The sequence below is a fragment of the Poecilia reticulata genome, chromosome 10 (assembly GCF_904066995.2).
Source record: "Poecilia reticulata chromosome 10, P_reticulata-male-v2, whole genome shotgun sequence".
Taxonomy (NCBI): domain Eukaryota; kingdom Metazoa; phylum Chordata; class Actinopteri; order Cyprinodontiformes; family Poeciliidae; genus Poecilia; species Poecilia reticulata.
The window spans coordinates 20915527-20935945 of record NC_088839.1 but is presented as its reverse complement, the minus strand read 5'-3'; the positions used below and the strand labels follow the sequence as shown (position 1 = coordinate 20935945).

Here is a 20419-nt window from a genome sequence, read left to right as displayed (position 1 = left end):
GAACCCCGTTGTAGACCTTGCATGCAATGCACCAGATTTTTACCGCTTTTCAACACTTCCACACGTTCAGACACGAGTGCACTCGTCTGCCGTGTTCGCTAAACTACCCCACCCCCCTTCTACCCTTCATTCTTTGCTGTCTAGAGAGTTGGATGGTGATTAGCGTTGGGATTCTGGGACTCTGGCCTCAGTTTTCATTAACAGCCATAAACACAGTTCTGCTGCACCACAGAGACAGACCACATTCTTTACACGCATCTAAGACTATGTATGTGTGTTTCTTTTTTTTTTTTTTTTTTTTAAAGGCGTACATGTGTGTGTACATCTGAGTGAGCTTTGTGGGTGCTTTGATGGCGAGAGAAGGAGAGGGGTGTTGTTTATCATAGCATTAATTAAGCCCGCAGTTTGGCTTTAATCAATATAAAGCAGCGCCACTGAAAATGGACTGGTTCCCACACAAACTTTTTCAGGTCTGTATTTACTACATCAAGTACAAAGACCTAAATATGGAATTCCTCTGGGACAAGCCGAGTTCGAAAACTCAAACACATAAGCTACCATTATGGGTCCAGATCACAAGCTCATTAAAGCCATCCACTCGATTTGAACTAAAAACAGCTTGATTTTTTTTTTTTATCCAGTCTCAATCTCATTTTACCATAATAATCCATGTTCAACTCTAACAGGCAGCATTCTGTAAATCTGTATAGATCTGTAGGAGCAAGTTTTCTTGCATAGACTTCTGCAGATCGTTTAATATGAATAAAGTTCATCAGCACTATATCATGAATCAACAATCTGAAACATGAAGTGTACCCACTCAAGTAAAGAGGTTCTATTACTGATGCCATCAACAAACCAAAATTTCCCCAGTTAGTTTAAGATGTTAGAAAAGACTTATTGTTATAGCTGCATGACAAATCATCAAATAATGTAGAGGCTCCACAGGACCGGCCAGATTTCTATCTTCAAATCAATATGAGGATATATGCTGCTTGAAGGCTTTAAACACACACATCCACACATTTCCCCCAGATTTCACAGCTGACATAAATTTAGCTGCAAAGTTTGGGTGACCGCAGCCCAGGCCTGTGAGCGTTTGTGTGGAACCAGGTGCGGAGACGTCAGTGAAGGAGAAAATTAGTTGGAAAATGACAACAGCGAAGCTGAGTGAACAGACATAAACTTCAGAGAGCTTAAGGTGAAACCTTTCCGAGAAACGTCAGACACACAAAGTTATTTTCACTACTATTCTTTCTCAACGAGTCAATGATAATTATTAACCCAGATAGTAAAACTGCTTTGTCTTCTTCGTGTTAATGTTGGTCGTCTTTAAACTCGGTAAACTATGATGAATGAATAAATCATAACAAGAAGGAAACAGACAAGATTAGGGTAGAAACTCTCCAAAGTGTTCCACAGATGGGCTGCTGATTATGACATTATGGTGAAGTGACATAAAACCCTTGCAGCTTTTTTCAAGAAAGGTAAAAGGTCCCAGGAGAGGTAAATATGACTTCAAAGAGCTGCTGGTGTTTGAAAAGCACACCTGGTTAAATACAGTTCAACACAATGGCATTCAGGACCCTCAAAGGAATATATCTGCCCCTGCAGCCATGTTACTCAGACCTCATTTTATAAAAACCTATGTATGATATGATATATGAATTCTTGGTCTGATAATGAAATGTTTTGTTGCTCTTATATCTCAATGATTCAACTATCTTATGCAAATTTATGGTCATAAATCCCAAAATAGATTGTTACTTTTGGATTTAAGGTTACAATTTTAAATTTTAAAGCTACAATCTTTTAAGGTGTTGTCAGTATCATACCTCCATAAGAATTGCATTGAACAATCCAAGGTCAGAGAACGATTGGCCAATTTATATTAGGACAGATGCCATCTTTAAAAACCAAAAGGCTTCTTCTGTGTGTCAAAAACTTTAGATGTCTACATATTAGCTTGGTAGATACGGAAAACTATCACATTCATACCATAACTGTGCTTTGTGACATAATAAACATTTTTAAAAGGTATTTATTTAAGTCTTTTACAAAATATAGCATAATGTTTATTCACAAGGGGAGCAAAAAGTGGGACCAGAACAGTTCCTAGAGCTCATTTTAGGTTAAAGCAAAAATATGTCATCTGGTGTTTAAACAGAATAATGAACGAAGAGCAGACAAAGAAGCTGAAGCTAAAACACACAAGCCGCCATTTTAGAGTGTGACAGCACTTGTTTATTGTAATAAAAACCTCTGGATACAAATTACATTCACAGGAACGGCAGCGGGACACCAAGCTGCTCTGTTTGATTCCTACAGCAAACCAGTGATTACTACAAATATTCAAATTCATACACCGTTTTACTGCTTTATATCCCATAAACATACTGGTATAATTCAAACTAAACACACTGTTGCACTTACAAATAATCAAGCCTTTGATCAGTGATCAATTGTTACTAAGCTGTGGTACAAACCAACTAACTGAGTCCTACACAGATCAATTCACTGGAAGAAACAAGGAAAGAGGAGAGCTGAATGACAGCTTGGAGTTTAGGGGTTTCATTAACAGGTCAATAAGGAGGTTAACTGCCTTGATAGCTGAATTTACCAGCAGTTAAATCTTACATGGAACTTGTAAAAAAAAACAGTTATTGGTGAGGAGGAAAGAAGAGTTGAGATCAGAATGGCTGGCCTAATACATAGTATAGCAGGAGAAATTAGACGGAAAAAGGCTAAGATTAATGAGTGTACTGTACATGGTTCAAGAAAAAAAAAAAAAAGAAACCCTATATTGAATAAAAAAATTGCAGTGTTGCTTTAAGTGCATGAATTAGGTGTACATTTTGTAATATTTTTGAGTTTTTGTCATGAAAAGCACAAAAGTGGAAAGTGGGGTCAAAAGTTATCGCAATCATAAACTAACAAATTAAAGAAGATTATTAAAATGACTGAAATCAATTAATGTGGCACTTATTTTGGCAATTAGTGATACAAATGTGCGAAACCTTTAGAGATTAAAACTAAAGCAAGAACGCAGCTGTTGTGTTGTTTTGGATGTCCTCCTCCCCCCAGATTTTTCTATTTAAAATTCAACTGATTAACACCACATAATAAATTGTCCCCTGTACTGATCTCTTTTATATGATTTAACAGCCTTTGGGGCTTTGATTTAAGACCGTTAATGTGGCGAGGCTTAAAATGAACAATTAAAGCTCAATCTGTGTAGATACCAGAGGAAGAACAGATGCCACTTAATGACTGATGTGTTTTCTAAGGGAGTTATTTATCTATTGTGGTTTTCCACCAAAGTGGCTACAGGCCCAAACCAGGGCTGGTTCTAAAACTAGTTTAATGGGTTTTGTTGAAAACCATCAATGCAGAGTGACAACTTGTCTACAAACATTACTGGGTTTCTGTTCTTATTTCTGCTGTCATGTCTGATCAGGTTCAGTCTGATTTATAGCCACTTAATATGAAAAGTTATGCATGGTGGATGTGATTTTTTTATTTTTTTTTATTTTTATCTTTACTTATAAGCATTGCAAACAGGTGTTACACATCCACAGTTTTAAGCAGGAATCATAAACACTGGGTGGTGATATTAAAAGGCCATCAGTGTTTACAGAGTTGCAAACTCGGTTTATAAATTAAATAAATTATAAAAGCTGTGATTTTTTTTTCATGTGTGGCACTAAAGCAAACTTCTGTTTAGTATAAAAACACTGAGGAGATGAGATGATGAGATCATACCCCTGTTTGCTCAGGTTGCAGGTTGGGAGGTTTGTCTTGAATAAGTCAGACTCAACATAAGAAATGAGTCCGGAGTTCTAAGCAACCAATAGGTTGGTGGTTTCTGAAATAAATTCCAGCCTGAAATGAAAACATTTTCTTTTTTTTTACTCTGTCAGACATTTTATAGTGCCAGATTTTGTAAAAGCAAAGCCGGCTTTAGCAACAGTTTGGTGGAAAAACCACTTGTCGCAATGAGCTCAGACAGTGTTTACTCATATAGGCTGAAAATATGTTTTCCTTTACTTCATAGCTTGTTTTGGTTGAAAAATCTATACAGTTGGGGTTTCTAAAGCCCCTTCAAATGAAATAGCACCTTCGCACAACAGAGTTTTGAGTTATTACTAAAATTTTCTTATTTCCCAGCTTCCAGTGTCTGTGCAAAGTCTAGTGCAACACACACTGGCTCAACCCCCATATCAAACCCACAATGAGAACTTATTTCCATTCGTCTTTAAGAAAAATTGTACGTATTTGAGGTTGATCCTTTAACTGTGCCTAAATGTCCCATGGCAGTAGTGTCAATGAAGGCCAAAAGAAAGACAGTTTCTGAAACAATTCCTACCAGAGTTCCTATTGGACTGAAAGAGAAGGCGTGTCGGCTGATTATCTGCCAGTCACCCTGTCCTCCGAACCCTGACTGTCATTTAACAACTACAGGCACCAGGGCAACAAAAATAAGAAAAATATTGTCGAAAAAGTGGCTGCAAACAAAATTATGTGGGCGTCCAATTTACAGAGCCAAAGCAGCTGTAAAAAAATAACAAGAAAAAGAGCAAAGAATGCCCATAAAAGGAGAAGATTCACTCTTCAGTCCACTGTGATCTCTCCACTTAGGCTTCAGTATCATCCAAAAAATGAAAAGAGCTGCAAAGACGAGAACCCTTCCCTGAAAAATCAACACCTCTTCCAAAAAAGTAACCTGACAAGGACATGATTGAGAAGAAAAGATGCGGTAAAACCAAAGATGATTCCGTGACATTCAGGTCAACTTCTCTTATCAAAAGAATGTGGTTTTCATACGTTTTTTTTGGGGGGAGGGAGGGGTTTCTGATGCGATTCTCCTGCTTGCGAATTCCAAGAAAGTGAAGCTGAAAAAGAAAGCTCATGACCACAGGTGAGGAGGGAAGAGGAGAAAGAAGTCCTCAGAATCGCAAAACAGAGTAGAGAGAAAAAAAAAAAAAAAGCTTGAGGACTTAATGCGTTTTCTTTTTTTGTAAATAGGAGGAGGAAAAAATGGAAGCTTAAGATGCTCTTTGTGTCTTTAGTTTTGTCTTAAGGCAGTCTGATTTGTCCGGCCCCCTTCTCCGGCCTGGTGCTCGACGACGCTCCACCTATAAGAGGATAGATACGAACGTCTTACACCTCTGGTAACGCAACGCAGAACACATTTCCATGCAAAACTTCTCATCAATGAGGAAAAAAATGTCAAAAAGAAGAGTCAATAAAATCTGTCTGTTAAAAAAAAGGAAAAAAAGAAGAAAAATACAGTTTTTAACTCTGCAGCAGTTTGCAGAGTCACAAGACCGCTAAATAAACTTGAAGAATATTTAAGAAATGTAGGAATAACTGAACTGTGCATGAACTCACACTGTCCCTACTAAATATGGTAAAAATTGGACAATTAAATTAATCAAAAATTATATTATTAGTATATTTTATTTGTCATTACATAAATGGCAGAACATGATACAAATCAGATCAAAAACAAGCTATTTTTTGTGAATTTTTTACCTCAATGGTTTAGGAGACATACAAGTCCTTGTAATTTTTAGAAGATTAGTGAAAGTGTGATGTTCCTCACTAATGTAACTACTACCAAGCTGTTCAAACACTGACAGCAGAGGACCAAAACAAACACTGCAAAAGCTCTACATCATTCTAACGGCTATGATGTTTGACAAAATTTTATCAGTGTTAATTAATTTGGGAATGACACAAATCAGCCTTTACGTTTATAGCATCAGAAGTTGCAAATCATTGATTAGGTTGTGATGTTTGTGAACTAACCAATAAGCTCCAGACAATAAATTGTTAGTAACTTTAGAAATTATTCCAGACACTGAAAGAAGCCATTAAGTTCAAGGAAAACACCCTTTACCCTATACATTATGGACAGCCAGCCTGTCAGTTTTTGAAAGTAATTTTGAAGTTTGTAGTCGCTATGGCAACCAAAGTTCTTCATAAAGTTAAACTATATGTTCCAAAAGATAACTTGTACATTTTCAGAATATAATGTGCAAATTACATGAACATAACCTTATTAAGGACGATAATCTGTAAATTTTTTTGAAAACCAACGCATGAGCTTTAGAAACATAGCTTGTAAATTCTTCAGGAAAAACAACCTGTTATCAAGACAAGCTCTACGTTTTCTGAAAGTGTCCTATAATTTCTTGGTAAACAGTCAGAATTCCGCAGTAATTTGTGCATTTTTGATGAACGATCTGTGAATTTTAGAAAGATAATGACACATTTTGTTTAATGTACCTGTCTGTTTAAGAAAACCGTCTATAAGTTTGATAATGTAACATGTACAGTTGCAGAAATGTTGCTGTGTTTTCTGTTGGCACTTTAGAGACTAAGGTGTGTATTCATTTGAAAATTTACCTGAGCAGCTACTGAGATTCTGTATTGTGTCAAGAATGAATTGTTGACAGACGGAGGATTATGTAATGATTAAGTTATTACCAGCAGAGAAAGGGTCAACCATTATACATCATACTTTGCAGGAAAAATCTTTGATTTCCATACATACATGCATACATACAAAAGAATGTTGTCTCTACCATTAGAACCCTAGCTCTACTGCAAACTTGTTTAAATTTTCTGTTGCCGTGTTTTGTGACGTACGAGGCTTTCGGTCACCTTTGAGTTGACTGGCGCTGCACTGCAGACATAAAGGAATTGACACCCACACTCACAGAAAAGCTTCAGGGGTTGTGAACATGCATTACTTCAACCATAGTGAGGCTGCATTTTAACAGAGGAAAAGTAAGATCTTCAAAGTGCACAACCCAGATCTGACATTTCAGTTGTAAGGAATTAGAGCCATCTCATTACTCTATCTTTTATACCTCAGTGTATTTCTCCTCCTATATTCCAATCGGTTCCCTCTTAAAAACTCCTTCCTTTTCCTCCTTCCCTCTCCCATTGTGCCATCTTCTGTTAAGAAAACCCACAGTTGGACATCGTTCTGATTTAGCACCTCCTCCTCCATGCTACCTGCTCCAGAAGTTACCTCCTACCAAGCACTTTGTAAGACATCAACCTTCCCTTTCTCTACTTCTCTCTCTCTCTCTCTCGCTCCCCCCACTTCCTCTTCCATCCTCCAGATGTCATTGATCCTGGGAAGTGGGTCACACCAGTGTTGAATCAGAGCCAGGTTGCAAGAAGCTCCAAGGCACATGCTGTGTGTAATTTTAGCGTAGGCTAATATTTACAGGGAGAATAAGAAATGAGACCGCCGATGTTTGGCGGGCAGCTAAAGGTTCTGATCGCCTACGGGGTTCAGATCAGACACATGTTAAATGTGCACAGAACGAAGGTCTTTGGTTCTTTCATTAGGACTCATTTGAAAAAGCAAAAGCACTTTGTTTATATAGATTTTATGGCATAGGCAAGTTCATTTAGTTGCAATAAAATATGAATTACAGTGATTAATATCATTAATAATTTAATAAAATCAGCTATTTACCAGTTAAAAGGGGCAATAGATGCTCAAACAAACAAAGCTGCACAATCCTGCTTGAAAATTGATGCGATGTTGACTTTGACATGTGTCCATTCATCCATTCTTTGTCTTCTGCTCATCTAACAATTGGTGACTGCAAATGCAGCTCTGACCTCATCGTTAGAACAGCTGAATCTCATATTGGCTGTCCTGTGCTCAGCATGCAAACTACACATATCGTCTTGGCCTGAACATCAATGACAAATGGCAGCTCGAAATGAGTTCAACTCGTACTCGGAATAAGTTTAACCTGTGACAAGAATGTACAAAGGTGAGACCCAATGCAACACTTGAAATAGTGGGAAAAAAAAGCGCTTGACAGAATGATGAGTTTCAGCTTGAGGCCTTCATTAGGGTGAATCTATTGAAGTCTACACAATGCCAGATCACGGTTACTCCCCATGTACTTGGAAGTAGATGAAGTTGTGCTAGGGACTTTTGGATCTCTATCAAAAATATGATTTTACTTTGGGTATAGCAGGATTGGATATCGGCCTACAGGAACACAGGTACCCTGCACTTGTGCAACATCCCCCAAAAATGCATCGATGGTGGTAAACCTTCTCCAGATTCACAAAATGTTTGTGTACAGGAGAACAAAGCACTCTGTTGACCTCTCAGCATTTCCTAGAGTAAAAATCTGATTCACTGTTTCAAAGCCAGTATTAAAGCAACATTGCTCCTTGACATGTGTTCACACAATGAAAATTAAGTTATTACATAGCCATTTGGATTCTAATTAACCACTTTGTGTTAAAATATTGCAAAAATGTCAAGGTTGATCTTCTGCTTCACAATGCTTTGCAGAAACAGCTTTTAGCTGCTGAATCTTGTGTCAAGAGGTCACTTTTTTTTTACTTTCACTTCCTCTACAACGAGACTGTATGAATGTTTGAAGAGTAAGAAATGCATAAAATATGTGAAAAAAAAAAGATGTTTACTGGACTCTGACTTCAAAAAATGTTATTTAATATGCTTCACTTTCAAAGATTCCATGCAGTTTTCGACTCGAGAAGAAATTGAATTTAAGTAAAATAAAATTGTGTTGAATAACATTGCACTTATTGAGAGACAGCACAATTCTATTACATATTTGGAAAGCAAAACAATAGTCCTGCACATTTTACTCTTACTTCCCATTATTTTCTTCCAACATTATGGAAAAAAATTCAGACCCAAGAGCGATTAATTTTAAAATCAACATTTTCAGCCAAAGGGCAAGTAAAATTGTAATAGTGATTAAACTCGGATCAGCAATTAAAAACTAGAACAAAGACGGAAACAGTTGCACATTCAGACTAAATTTCATATATCTATTCACTGTGGGGAGACCTGAGGGATTTCCTATTTCACAAAAGGACCAAAGAGGGGTTCAACCAAAGAAAATTACTAAGATTCCTCGCATGGTTCAGAAAAATTCAAGATCAGACAAAGTAAAGGTCAGATGTTTTCTTGTACATACAAATATGCAAGCAGTTTGGCCTTCTCGTACATGATGAGAAGATTATTTCTTATCAGACACGCATCTTTGCAAATGCCTCCTCTGTTCTCCTGTACTCTCCACAAGAGACATTACACATTATCTAAAGGCAATTCTGTGGCACATTAAAAGCTGTTAAAAATGATAAATATGTGTTTCTCCTTCAAGGACACATTACAATTATGTTGTACCCTGAGCTGTTTTGTATGCAGTCAGTACTGGTGCTGTTTGCTCTTTTGTGTTTTGGTCTTTATTTTTTAAGATTATAAAATGGTGAACATGGACAAATCAAACTTTCAAACATGAGGTTAAGAATCACTAATCCTCAACAAAGTAAAGGATACAATTAATGATATGTTTATGAATTAGGTGTTGTCCTCGGGTCAAAATGACCGAGATTTGTATGTGTTTTCATTATACACAGAAAATGAGGACAACAGGAGGGTTAAATCATGATTTCAGTCCCCTTTATTAATTCCAAGGGATTGTGACCATCCATTCATCTGTTCTCTGACTTATCAGTAACTCATATGTTACTGGGTCTAGGTAACAGGTCCAGGGCAGAAATCAGACAACCCTTTAAATCAGCAACAGCATCCAGGTCTCCTTTGAGGGTCCTGGCGATCCCAGGCCACAAAGGATGTGGACTGTCCTTCCAGAGCCCTGGATCTGGGCCAAGATCTTAGTCTGCAGTGTCCAAAAACCCTTCAAATATCAAAATGACCCCAACTAAATCATTTTGATTCACAGGAGACTGTGCTCATGTTAGTGGAACTCCTTACTCTGTGCTTAAGGCAGAGCAAGGTCACATCACGCTAGAATCCTAATTCTTGTAGTTATGGTCTATAGGTTGATTACAGTTGGCATTTCAAATATAGAAGAACCAACAGCAAAACTCACAGATTGCTGTACTGCCATGCACATTTAGTCAATTACAAGTTTAATCCTTAATTAAGAAAAAATTGTCAAGATTTTTAAATTGTTTTTTCCCCATTTACTGCTGCTTAAAATTAAGAACGTTCCCAAGTTGACATTGATATGTTTTATACAATTAGCAGTGAATGTGAAATTTTCCTAACATTGCAGATAAAAGACTTTTCAGTTGAAGTGACAGGACATGCAATCTTTAGTCATTATGAGCTTTTGTGTACCTTTACTCTCTCTTCATACAAAGGTAAATTAACCTGACAATTCTTCTTTGCCTGATTTTTTTTTTCTTTAAGGCTGACTGACCTTGGTTTGAAATGTCCTCTAAACCAAAGAATGACAAAAAACTGTGCTGGGTTATTGTATTGACTGACGAGTCACTTGCGAGTGTTGAACTTTGTGAATCACAAATGACGTGCAAAGAAAAGCGGTGTGAAATGAAATACATACAGAAATGAAAGACATCTTCAAAAAATGGGCACAGACATTGCAGACTTCTAAGGTTTCTAAGGAATGCGACTGCAGGGAAAGTGTTATTTGACGCATAAAAGAGAAACTTCAGAGGTAAACAAAGAGGCAGTGCGGCTCAACATGCGCTTGGTCTGACAGGGCCAGAGATAATGCTGTGGACTTTTTCCAACTGTGTGCTCTTTTCACAGCTCCAGGCTTCCTGTTAACACTGTCCACAACATATAAACACACTGACAGATGTGAAGTCTGCTGCCTGCTAGTGAGATCTCTGCTCTTTTAACTGGGCTCTGGGTACACCAGTAAAAAGGTAAGAACTCATCTAATAAAATCTGTTCTGGCGGCAAACCCAGAGCATATTAACCACAATGCTTGGTTAGTATGCTCCTGTCCAGCATATTAATGTTTCCCCCCATATTTTCCCCAGGTTTGCTATATATAAGGGACAGCTAAGGATTGTGGGGAACCCAGTCCCATAGTCATACCTGCTTATTCTTAGTCCATGGTATTTTCATTGTGTTCATGAAAGACGCATTGCTGTCGCTTGAAACGTTCTGTTCTTTAAGGCAGCTTATGTTTTTCTAAAATATCTGATGCACGTTACACTCCATAAAACTTTAGGACTGATTACTGACAACAAGATGAATCATATATATATATATATATATATATATATATATATATATATATATATATATATATATATATATATATATTTTTTTTTTTTTCCTTTTTAATCCTATTTTTCCCAACAAAGTTGTTGAATACATTTTCATCAATACGACCACAACCACACCTCCACCATGTGGCTATCATGTGGTGCCATACTATCAATTTCAGATGCTTTAGTGGTGAAAGAAGTGGAAGCTGCCCCTGGACAAGTTGAACACAAGGCTCGTTTTCTGCACAGTAAAATCTCAAGTGGTATTTAGGTCCAAGTTGTAGAGATTGTCAAAGGGGTCCTAAAAAAATCCTTAGTCTACCTATTGATGAATTATGGTTATTGATTAAGTGCTGTGTGATGGGACTATTATTTTTCCACCTCAGCCTTGTTCTCTGAATTATGATCATGGCATAAGTGTTCCAACTTTAGTAAATACCATAAATCTAAAATGCTTATTTTTGTTTATTAGCTATGAGTGTACTATTAAATTAGATCAGACAGTAGGCGGCTTATGGTGAAGTGCCATATGTTGCCTACATCAACATATGGCAGGATGAACCCTCAACTTTCAGATTGTAAGACAGCTACACTGAGTAGAAACTTCACAGTTTGTTAACATTTCGTCACAATCTGAAGTTTTTGGTTAGTCTTTTAATCTGCTTCTGCCCTGTTGCACATTGTGGTTGTGCAGAGGTGGCATATGTATACCACTAATGACTGGTGGGACATTTTCTACACACACAGATTTTTATTAGATGCACACTGCCACCATCTAGTGGTGTGAATTGCGCTAAGTTGTGCCTTATTTGAATGATATGCAAACTAAGTACCTCATTTTGGAATTTTTGCATGTGATATAATTTAGAATGTGTTCAAAAGCAAAACAACACTAATTAAAAAATAAATAAATAAAAAAATAAAATATATAACTGCAAATGAATTGAGGTTGTATAGGGGCTATTAACTAAAGTTTGCTGAGTAGAACAAATATCTATAGATCAATTTTAAACAAGTGATCATCTGTCCATATGTGTAAAAAAGCTTACTTGGACACTGGTGTAAAGCAAACATCTGAATCATTACAATTAAAAACCTATTCACAGAAAAACTGTACAGTATGACTTTTGTAGGCACAAATATTGTGGAAATTATGTTAAATGTTAAGGTAAAACATCAATGTTAGGAGTGATCTGGGGGACAGATAACAGCAAAGCATTTATTGTGTCTTATAGGGAGTCCATCTACCTGTACAGCATCATTGGTTTGGATTAGCTCATTACCTTGTGTTTGACAACATCGGCTCTTTATGAGGTTCTAGCGTGCTTGTTGTGCTGTTTGACACGACTCATCCTTTGAATTTATGCCGTTTTTATGCATCGCTGTTAAACAGATTTACTGCGGAAGAGGCTGAGAAGAGAGTTTCGAATGTGACAGCTGAGAAAAAAAGCTGCTCAGACTGACAAAGAGACTCCATTTTGGAGAATTAAATCAGTTAAATGGCTGTGGGAGAGTGGAGCAGGAGGCTGGATGTGTCCACCGGGCTGAAGAGCTCTCAGGAAAGCGTCTCGGTTTCTCTTGCCAAGGCTGAATCTTTTATCTTTCTTTTCACTTTATTGGTGAAGCTCTGACCCGGCGCTCCCTCTTTCTCATTTTTCAAAGTCGATTTTCCTCTCTTAAGTGTTTTGCTCTCTCTCAGTTCTTCACTTTTTCTTCTCTCTCTTTTTTTTCTTTTACTTTGGCCCAATCACTTTTAGTTGCTCAGTTCCCATTTTAAATTATTTCCCTTTTTCTAAATTACTCAACAGCAGACAGACAGAGAGACATTACAGATTGAGATGGGGAAAAAAACTGGAAGATGATTTAAGGTTTATTTTATTATCCCCTGGGGTATTCTCAGGAGGAATGAAGTCGTTATCAGACCATGTTTAAAGGATTTAACATACAGAATGAAGCCGTCCTTAGGTAATCTTTCTGTTCTGAATCACACCGGCAGCAGAGTTCATTATAACACTTCCCTGCAGAGTGGGTGGGCTCTTTGAAAGCAGGTGGAGCCGTGAGTGTGAGACTTAAAACAGAAGAAGACACCGAAGCCAAGACAGCTCAGACTGGTTGTTCTTTTCTAATGGCAGAAGCTGCACCTTGTGCGGAAATTTTATGCAAGAGTAATGTTGCTTTTTGGTTTTCCTGATGGTTGTGCATACTTCAAAAAAAAAAAAAAAAGATGTATAGCAAAAGAGGAGAAACGAGTAGCTGTTATGTCTGAATCTACAAAACTTCGTTGCTGTTTTCTTAGACCTAAGCAGGTCTATTTTTTTTAAATCTAAAATATACCTGAGTTGTGCAACAAGTTTTGTGTTGACATAAAAAACTTTAAAAAGCAATTGAAGGATGGATTTTGACATGCATGAAGTCTTCCAAACCCTAATTTATCAGTGTTTATCAATGTAAGTTTTTGTCATTATGACACGGTGGACAAACTTTCCACTTTCTGGTGGAGAGAGTCATAAAAACATTATCAGCACTTACTTTAAGATGGAGGAAATTCTGAACTGTGTAACCGATAGCGGTGACTCTGGTCATGCTGTGACACATAAACAAAATGTCCAAAGATATTGCAGTAATGCATAATTTAAGCAAGAGGATACATAAGTAGGGGACAGATGTTGAATACAAAGTATTCTGAGAATAGAACATGTAGCTTTGATTTATGATCGCCTAGTGACACAAAATAATATATGTCTGCCAATGAAAATCCGTAAAATTTGAAAAACCTGTAAGATCAGACGAATTTGTAAATAATTTCACACTGTACCTAACATACAGGATTCTCCTGATCTTCCTTTCAATCTTGATCTTTGACCAGAATTTGAAGATTAAGATCACAGAAAAGATATTCTGGGTGCATTAAAGTAATTAAAACCAATTAATTATTTGTTGTTGGTTTTTTTCTTCATTGCCTTGCAGTGTCATGCATAAAACGAGCAAAGTAAGACCAAATTTAAAGCACCTCTTCGTATTATTTTTTTAAGTCGTTTCATCAAGAAACGGTGCGGATACTTGCAGCACATTCATCAGTGCTGCTTGGATCAATATCTGTTCTCAGGGTTAGACACACAGCTACTTCTGCCTGACTCCTTTCATTCATCTTCAGCCTCTGTGTCAAATTAGTAAGAACAGAAAACAGGAAGTTCATTGAGCAGCTTCCTCTCGTGTGTAACCATTAATACAATAACACCTACCCTACTCAACACCGCCCCTGGCTTCACTGTCTGTGTATGTGCGCTGAGGCTAAACTGCAAAGACGAGGGAAGCCAGACAACGTGCCGAGCCGCGCGGCACGTTGTGACCCCACCGAAGCCATTCTCAGACAGACAGCGGGTCTGGGTGGTGGGGCTGCACCTCACACCTTTCTGTCTGATATCCTTGAGCTTTTTCAGCTCTGCCAGTTTTTAAAGAGGAAACTGAAGAAAAAAAAATATTTTTGTGTGATGAAAAGAAGAGATGGGAAAGAATTGCAAGGGCTGCCTTCACAAAGGTCTCCATGCCAACCCCCTTCCAGTCTGGTCTTTTTAGCGTGAACACCTTCTCTTCAGCTTCCACTGTTAGCCGAACTGCGGAGGCCAGATGATATCCTGCTGTGCGTGTCGGTGGTTTGTGTAATGACTCATGCTTTAGGCTGGAAACTTCTGAGAAATAGTGACTGAGTCAGAGTTTTATTGATTAACGTTCATGGAGGTGAGCGAGCTTCAGAAGCATTCAGTTATAATGTCAGGCGACCGGTTAAGGATGATAACATCATTGATTCTGTTGCTAATGACAGTCGCACAGAAAATACAGGTTACAGTGGTGCGCAAAAGTCCTTCTGGTTTGGCATTTTGCCCTTTTTTTCTTCAGTTGAGATACATTTTCATTGAATCTTTTAATGAGGTCTTGATCAATAGTTTTCTGTGATCTCTAAATGGCTTTCAGATATATTTTTTTCTTGAAAAACATTGCCTAGTTTTACCTCTATTCTCTGCTAGAAATGTTTGGCTTTTTAGCTCTTAACTCTGACTCCAAAAGGAATATAAAAACGTCTAAATTCAAGAGACACATAATAAAAATATCTGTTACCAACAACCTGTCACAAGGACACAAATTGTTCCCACAACTGAAACTTAGAATGTTACAACGAGTTGACAGAAGGAAAATAGGACTGTGGCTCAAACAAGGTGTTTTACTGACAGGTAGTAACCTTTATCAGACTGACTGGAAGTATCGTTAGATTTGTCTCATTATCTCATGGAAGATGACTTCAACTTTTAAAAATACAACAAAAAGGTAATGTACGCAGAAAAGAAAACAATGACTTTGATTCAAGTTGAAGTAAGAAATGCAAATATTTTACACTAGTTTTAGACTTTAACTCTAAAATTCTGGACTTAAATTGTATGAATATGTTAATAAGTATAGAACATTTGAGTTCATGGTTAATATTGTTACCACAACGTACACAAAAGACTGGTTGTCTTGGTAACATTATGCTCCATGAATTTATAGGCCCTCTTTTATGTTTCTTAACAATTTCTTTCAGTGAGAGAAGTAAAAGGTATGTTTCAAGTTCATCTCCTTTTATTTAATGCTGTAATCTAGCAGTTAGTAAATCCAGTCCACAGATTGGACAGAGATGAGCATATTGCTCTGGTAAAAGGGGAAGTTTGGAACTTCCATGAACCATGACTGTAAGAAAAATGCTAGCTGTAGTTTCATAATATTTGACCACAAAGATGTCTCTTAACTAAATGCAATATTAAATTAATTTAAGATAATTTCTAATATTGCTGATAAGGTAGCTTGAACACTTTCAGCTCTTCAAAACCACAATCCCCGATATGGTAATTCAATATTCAATCTCTTTCATTATGGATTGTGTCTTGTTATTTATGTTTAAAATTAAAATATACACTATCTACCCTTTCACTTCAATCAGTCAATCAATTGATCAACCAACCAATCAATCAACCAACTAACCAATTAATCACTTGACAATAAAGATGTAAAAGAAGATTTTTAACATGATTGCACTATAATTTTGTAAATCCTCTGGCAGAGAGAAAGGAATTTTTTTTTTTTTTTGCCCTGTAAAGATGAAAAATATTGAAGAAACGGATAATTTGAGCACAATGGAGCTATGTTTTAAACACCTAGAGTTCCTCAAAATAAAATAAAAAAAGTCAATTACAATTTTAACATTTCTGCAATTCTATGGAATTTCAGTAAATGCTAATCAATATTTTGCAGGTAATTCGCAACTGTCAGAGGATTTAATGACATGAAAATATTCTTTAAATTTTAAATTGAATGTGCAAAAAGTGATGTGAAATGTTCATTACGCTTGAGGTGGAGCTTGTGAACTCATAACATACAGAAAATAAATGATTTAGACATACATATGTCTATAATTGCTAACAATAGGAACAATAGTATTTCATAAATCTAGAAGGGCTCACCTTATTGCAGCCATCTGCAATAAAATTACTTCCCTGATCTATCCTTACCAATTAAAGAACATGTTTTTTTTTTAAATATTGTGTGTCACAAAATGTTAACCTACTTTAAGTCACAGTATACATTTCCTTGTGATTCACGAAGAACTTGCCTTTTATCAAAGTTAAACAAAATAATGAGAATTGCTGATTAAATGCAAAAGAGTGACTCAAAATGTGTGCTTTTCATGTCCTGTCTACTGTAAATAATTTTTCAAAAGAGACAAAAACAATCTTAAAAACTGATAAAAAAAAAAAATGTATCGAAAGTGTCCTTTTAAATCAAAGTATTGGATCTTTATTAGAGAGCGCATTTGTGTATGTGGCTGACTTGTTTTGTGCTTTAATGAGCTCCGGACAGACATTAGCTTCGAAAACGACCAAGCAAACTCAGCAGCCGGTCGACTGAGCCCACAATTAGGTCAAAGTCTGAGGAGAAAGGAGCTGCTGCATCACTACCGAATCCATTCCTGGTCCGGGTAGAAAAGAAGCCACGACGCATGCAGAGAGAGGCAGTAAATACAATCATACGTTTTCTTCAGATGCTCTAATGACAGTGATGAATAGCAAAGGTTGCAGCCTCCACTGACAAAGGAAAAAAAGGCTCTTTTCTCTCCTCTAAAGATAGATTTTCAATACCAGAGGACAAAAGTTAGCTCATACATTAACATGCACACGCAGACAGTGAAGTAAACAAAATATATAGATTTCAAGATAAAAGCTTAGAAAAAAAATAGAGTACTAACGAGGCCTCGAATGATTAATCGATGCTTACTAAAGACAATCTGACCTAATGTAGAGGTCCCGATTGGTTCCGATGAGGACAAAGCAACTCACCCTGGACCAATCCCGAGCAGGACAAACTGCAAATAGGAAATTGACTTACTGTCAGAATGGTGACAGATTTGAGGAAATCGCTAAGAGCGCACAGGCGATTTGATGAGTTAAAAGCCAAACTGCACACAAGCAGAACAAGCATGAATCTTATCGTGTCTGGGGTGGCACGCACTGGGGGATATACATCTTCTGGACACACACACAGATTTACGCACAAAGAAAAGAAAAAAGTAAGCATGTACACACACACATGCAAACGGACCTTCCTTTTACTAAAATAATATCTACAGATGTCCAAATTCAATTAAAGAAAAGTTAACACTATTAGATGAATGGATTTAGATTCATAGGAGGCGAAAGCATGCCAATACAAACACCAGCTGACTGCAGAGAGACAGTGTAGGCTCACATCTGGCAAGGCAGCTGTGGTCCACTGCTGTCCTCCCCTTCAGTCTCCAGAGACAGAGGAACACCCGCTGCTGTCGCTAACAAGCTGAACAAGCTTCTATTCTGGGCAAACCGATTCAAGGACGGAGGCACAAGGAAGGAAGAGAGGAAAGGAAAGAAGGAAAGGAACTAGAGTGAAAGGTTGTTGAGTTGTGACTTTGCTGTTCTCTGGAGGAGGAAATGCTGTTCCGCTGCAGGGGAGGTGACCATCACACTGCTGTGTGTGTGAGGTATACGTGCGTGCGTGCGTGTGTGTGTGTGTGTGTTTTACTCCTGACCTCACATTCCAGGATGATGGATGTGCATGCAACAAACCAGTGCTGACATTAATGTGTGAGTAATTACAAGCAACATATTAAATCTATATCTAGAAACATGTCCCCTTTTATGAAAAATATGCTTATAAAGGATAATGCATGTAGACAAAGATGTCGCCCTCATGTGGGCACATTTATGTGACTTTGTTATGGAAAAGGAGCTTTGGGAGAATCGAAAAGTGCAGTGAGAGGACTTCTGTAAAGTGGGATTTAATTGAGTAGTTTTAAAGAGTCAGCATGCTATCTGGAGTAAACAGCATCCATAGCAATCTCAGGTTGGATGTTCATCCACCCATTCCACTGCTGATGTTCCTGATCTAATGGTGAAATCCAGATATCAACTGCTCTGTTCATAAACCAGTGAAGGGAAAACTACACTGAGTTGTGGAGATCAGTTTGACTCATCGTAAACTTTACATTTAGTAGCCTCACGTCTAACTCTGACCCCTCCCGACCCCACTGAGGGACAAGGGTGTAAGAAAATGGATGGATGGATGGATGGATGGATGGATGGATGGATGGATGGATGGATGGATGGATGGATGGATGGATGGATGGATGGATGGATGGATGGATGGATGGATGGACGTCTAACTCTGCATGCAGATGGTGCTGTTGAGCACGATGGTAGGGACGGGCGCCCTAATCAGCTGATGAATCCCGGCAGCTTGTTCAGATTAGTAACCTGTGAAAGACCTCCATGTGTGATCCCACACCGAAGTGGACAGACAGGGGTCATATGTCCACGTGTTGCTGCAATTGAACAGCAGAGGAGGTCCAAAGTGAATGTTCTGGTGTGTGTGTGTGTGTGTTGAATGGGGTTTCACTGTCCGGGTCAGCTGCCAAATGTGTAACAGATGGTGTAATGAAGGATGAGTCCAGTGCCCCCTGCTGGCAGACGAGCTTATCCTGTCGACTCATCTGCCTATTCCCTTGCTTCGCTTTGCTCCCGGTATTTCCTTATTCAGCCTCTTTCTCTTTTCCCATCATTATTGCCCGGCTCCTACACCCTCTTATTCCTTTCCTTCTTTCCAACCTGCTCTCTCCTTTCTTTCTCATCATTCTCCTCCATTTCTCCTTCATTCCACCAGCCTCCTCCTCCGTTCTCATCCACTGGGACCTGCTGTACCTGAAGCTCTCCGCTGGTTCAGGGGGATTTTCTGGAGCTGAGGCCATGAAAGCAGCGGCCTTCAGCTGAAGGCTCACGGAGCGCGCTCAGAATCCCCAAACGGCGCTCTGTTGTTGTAGAATCTGAGAATGTTAACATGCACCGCTGCAGCTTCCCCATAGGAGCTTCTGTGTTGGTCAGGAGCCGGACACCAGCATCTCCTCCCGTGTTCATCAGCCCACCAGAGACACACACAGAGTTTGTCTTGGGACAAGAAAAATGTATATATCTTTTGGTGATTTTTTTATTTTTTTTTTGGCATTTCTCCTCCAGCAGCATGAAAGAAGTCTCAGCTCTACAGAAGCTGTTCAGAGTTGGATTGATTTTATTTCTTCTTTTTATATCATGAAATGCAAGAACTTCTGAGACCCTCCAAAAAAATGCTATGAGTTTGCTCAGAGTAGCAGGAGGAATCACAAGTAAAGCGACCTTCCAGTCAGCAGGGCAGTATTCAGGACAATTCAGAGCAAAATGGATGTCGATCCGTCCAGATCTGCAGCCGGAAATGCTTTTCTTTAAGTTTTAAACTCTAGTTTTTTTGTGTGTGTTGTTTTTTTTTTATTTTTTATTTTATGTTAGGATATATAAAAATAAATTAGTTTGCAGAGGTAAATCAAAAACTCATTTTTTTTTACATTTTCCCTTTATGAGAAAAAAGACTCAATATAGTTAATTTCTTAGATTTTGCATAGACCAAAATTACTTGGTTCTTATTAGATTTTTACTGTTAAAAAAATAAAACATTTACAATTATGCACCACTTTGTGTTGGACTATCAAATAAAATTCCAACAATAATCTAAAGTTTGTAACTGAATCCTCTTGTGAATCACTGTAGCAAAAGAGATGAGACTATTTATGACATAATTCACCCTATATTTTAAGTGTTTATGACCAGTAGAGGCCACAACTTCCTCACCCTCAAAAAAGTTTGAAGTTTTACTTTGAAACAAAAGACAAAGAACTCACAACAATCAGACGCAAAATTGTGTGGGGCGCTGCCAAAAATATGGTTCATTATGTAGACAGAAAAAAAAAAAAATTTAAAAAATG

The 20419-nt window shown here is 37.8% G+C and overlaps 1 protein-coding gene across 5 annotated transcripts in view; it reads right to left on the bottom strand.

The window, feature by feature from the left end:
- LOC103471465 (protocadherin-1) overlaps positions 1–20419 on the bottom strand; it is a 202408-nt gene that overhangs the window by 51363 nt on the left and 130626 nt on the right. For 2 of the 5 annotated variants that reach the window (XM_017307087.2, XM_008420492.3), the window contains exon 5: positions 278–5135. The exons of the other annotated variants lie outside the window; for them this stretch is intronic. In XM_017307087.2, coding sequence (XP_017162576.1) covers positions 5066–5135 — 70 coding nt within the window. In that variant the 3' untranslated portion in view covers positions 278–5065. Of the gene's footprint in view, positions 1–277; positions 5136–20419 lie in introns of those variants that run through there. 5 annotated transcript variants of the gene reach the window in all.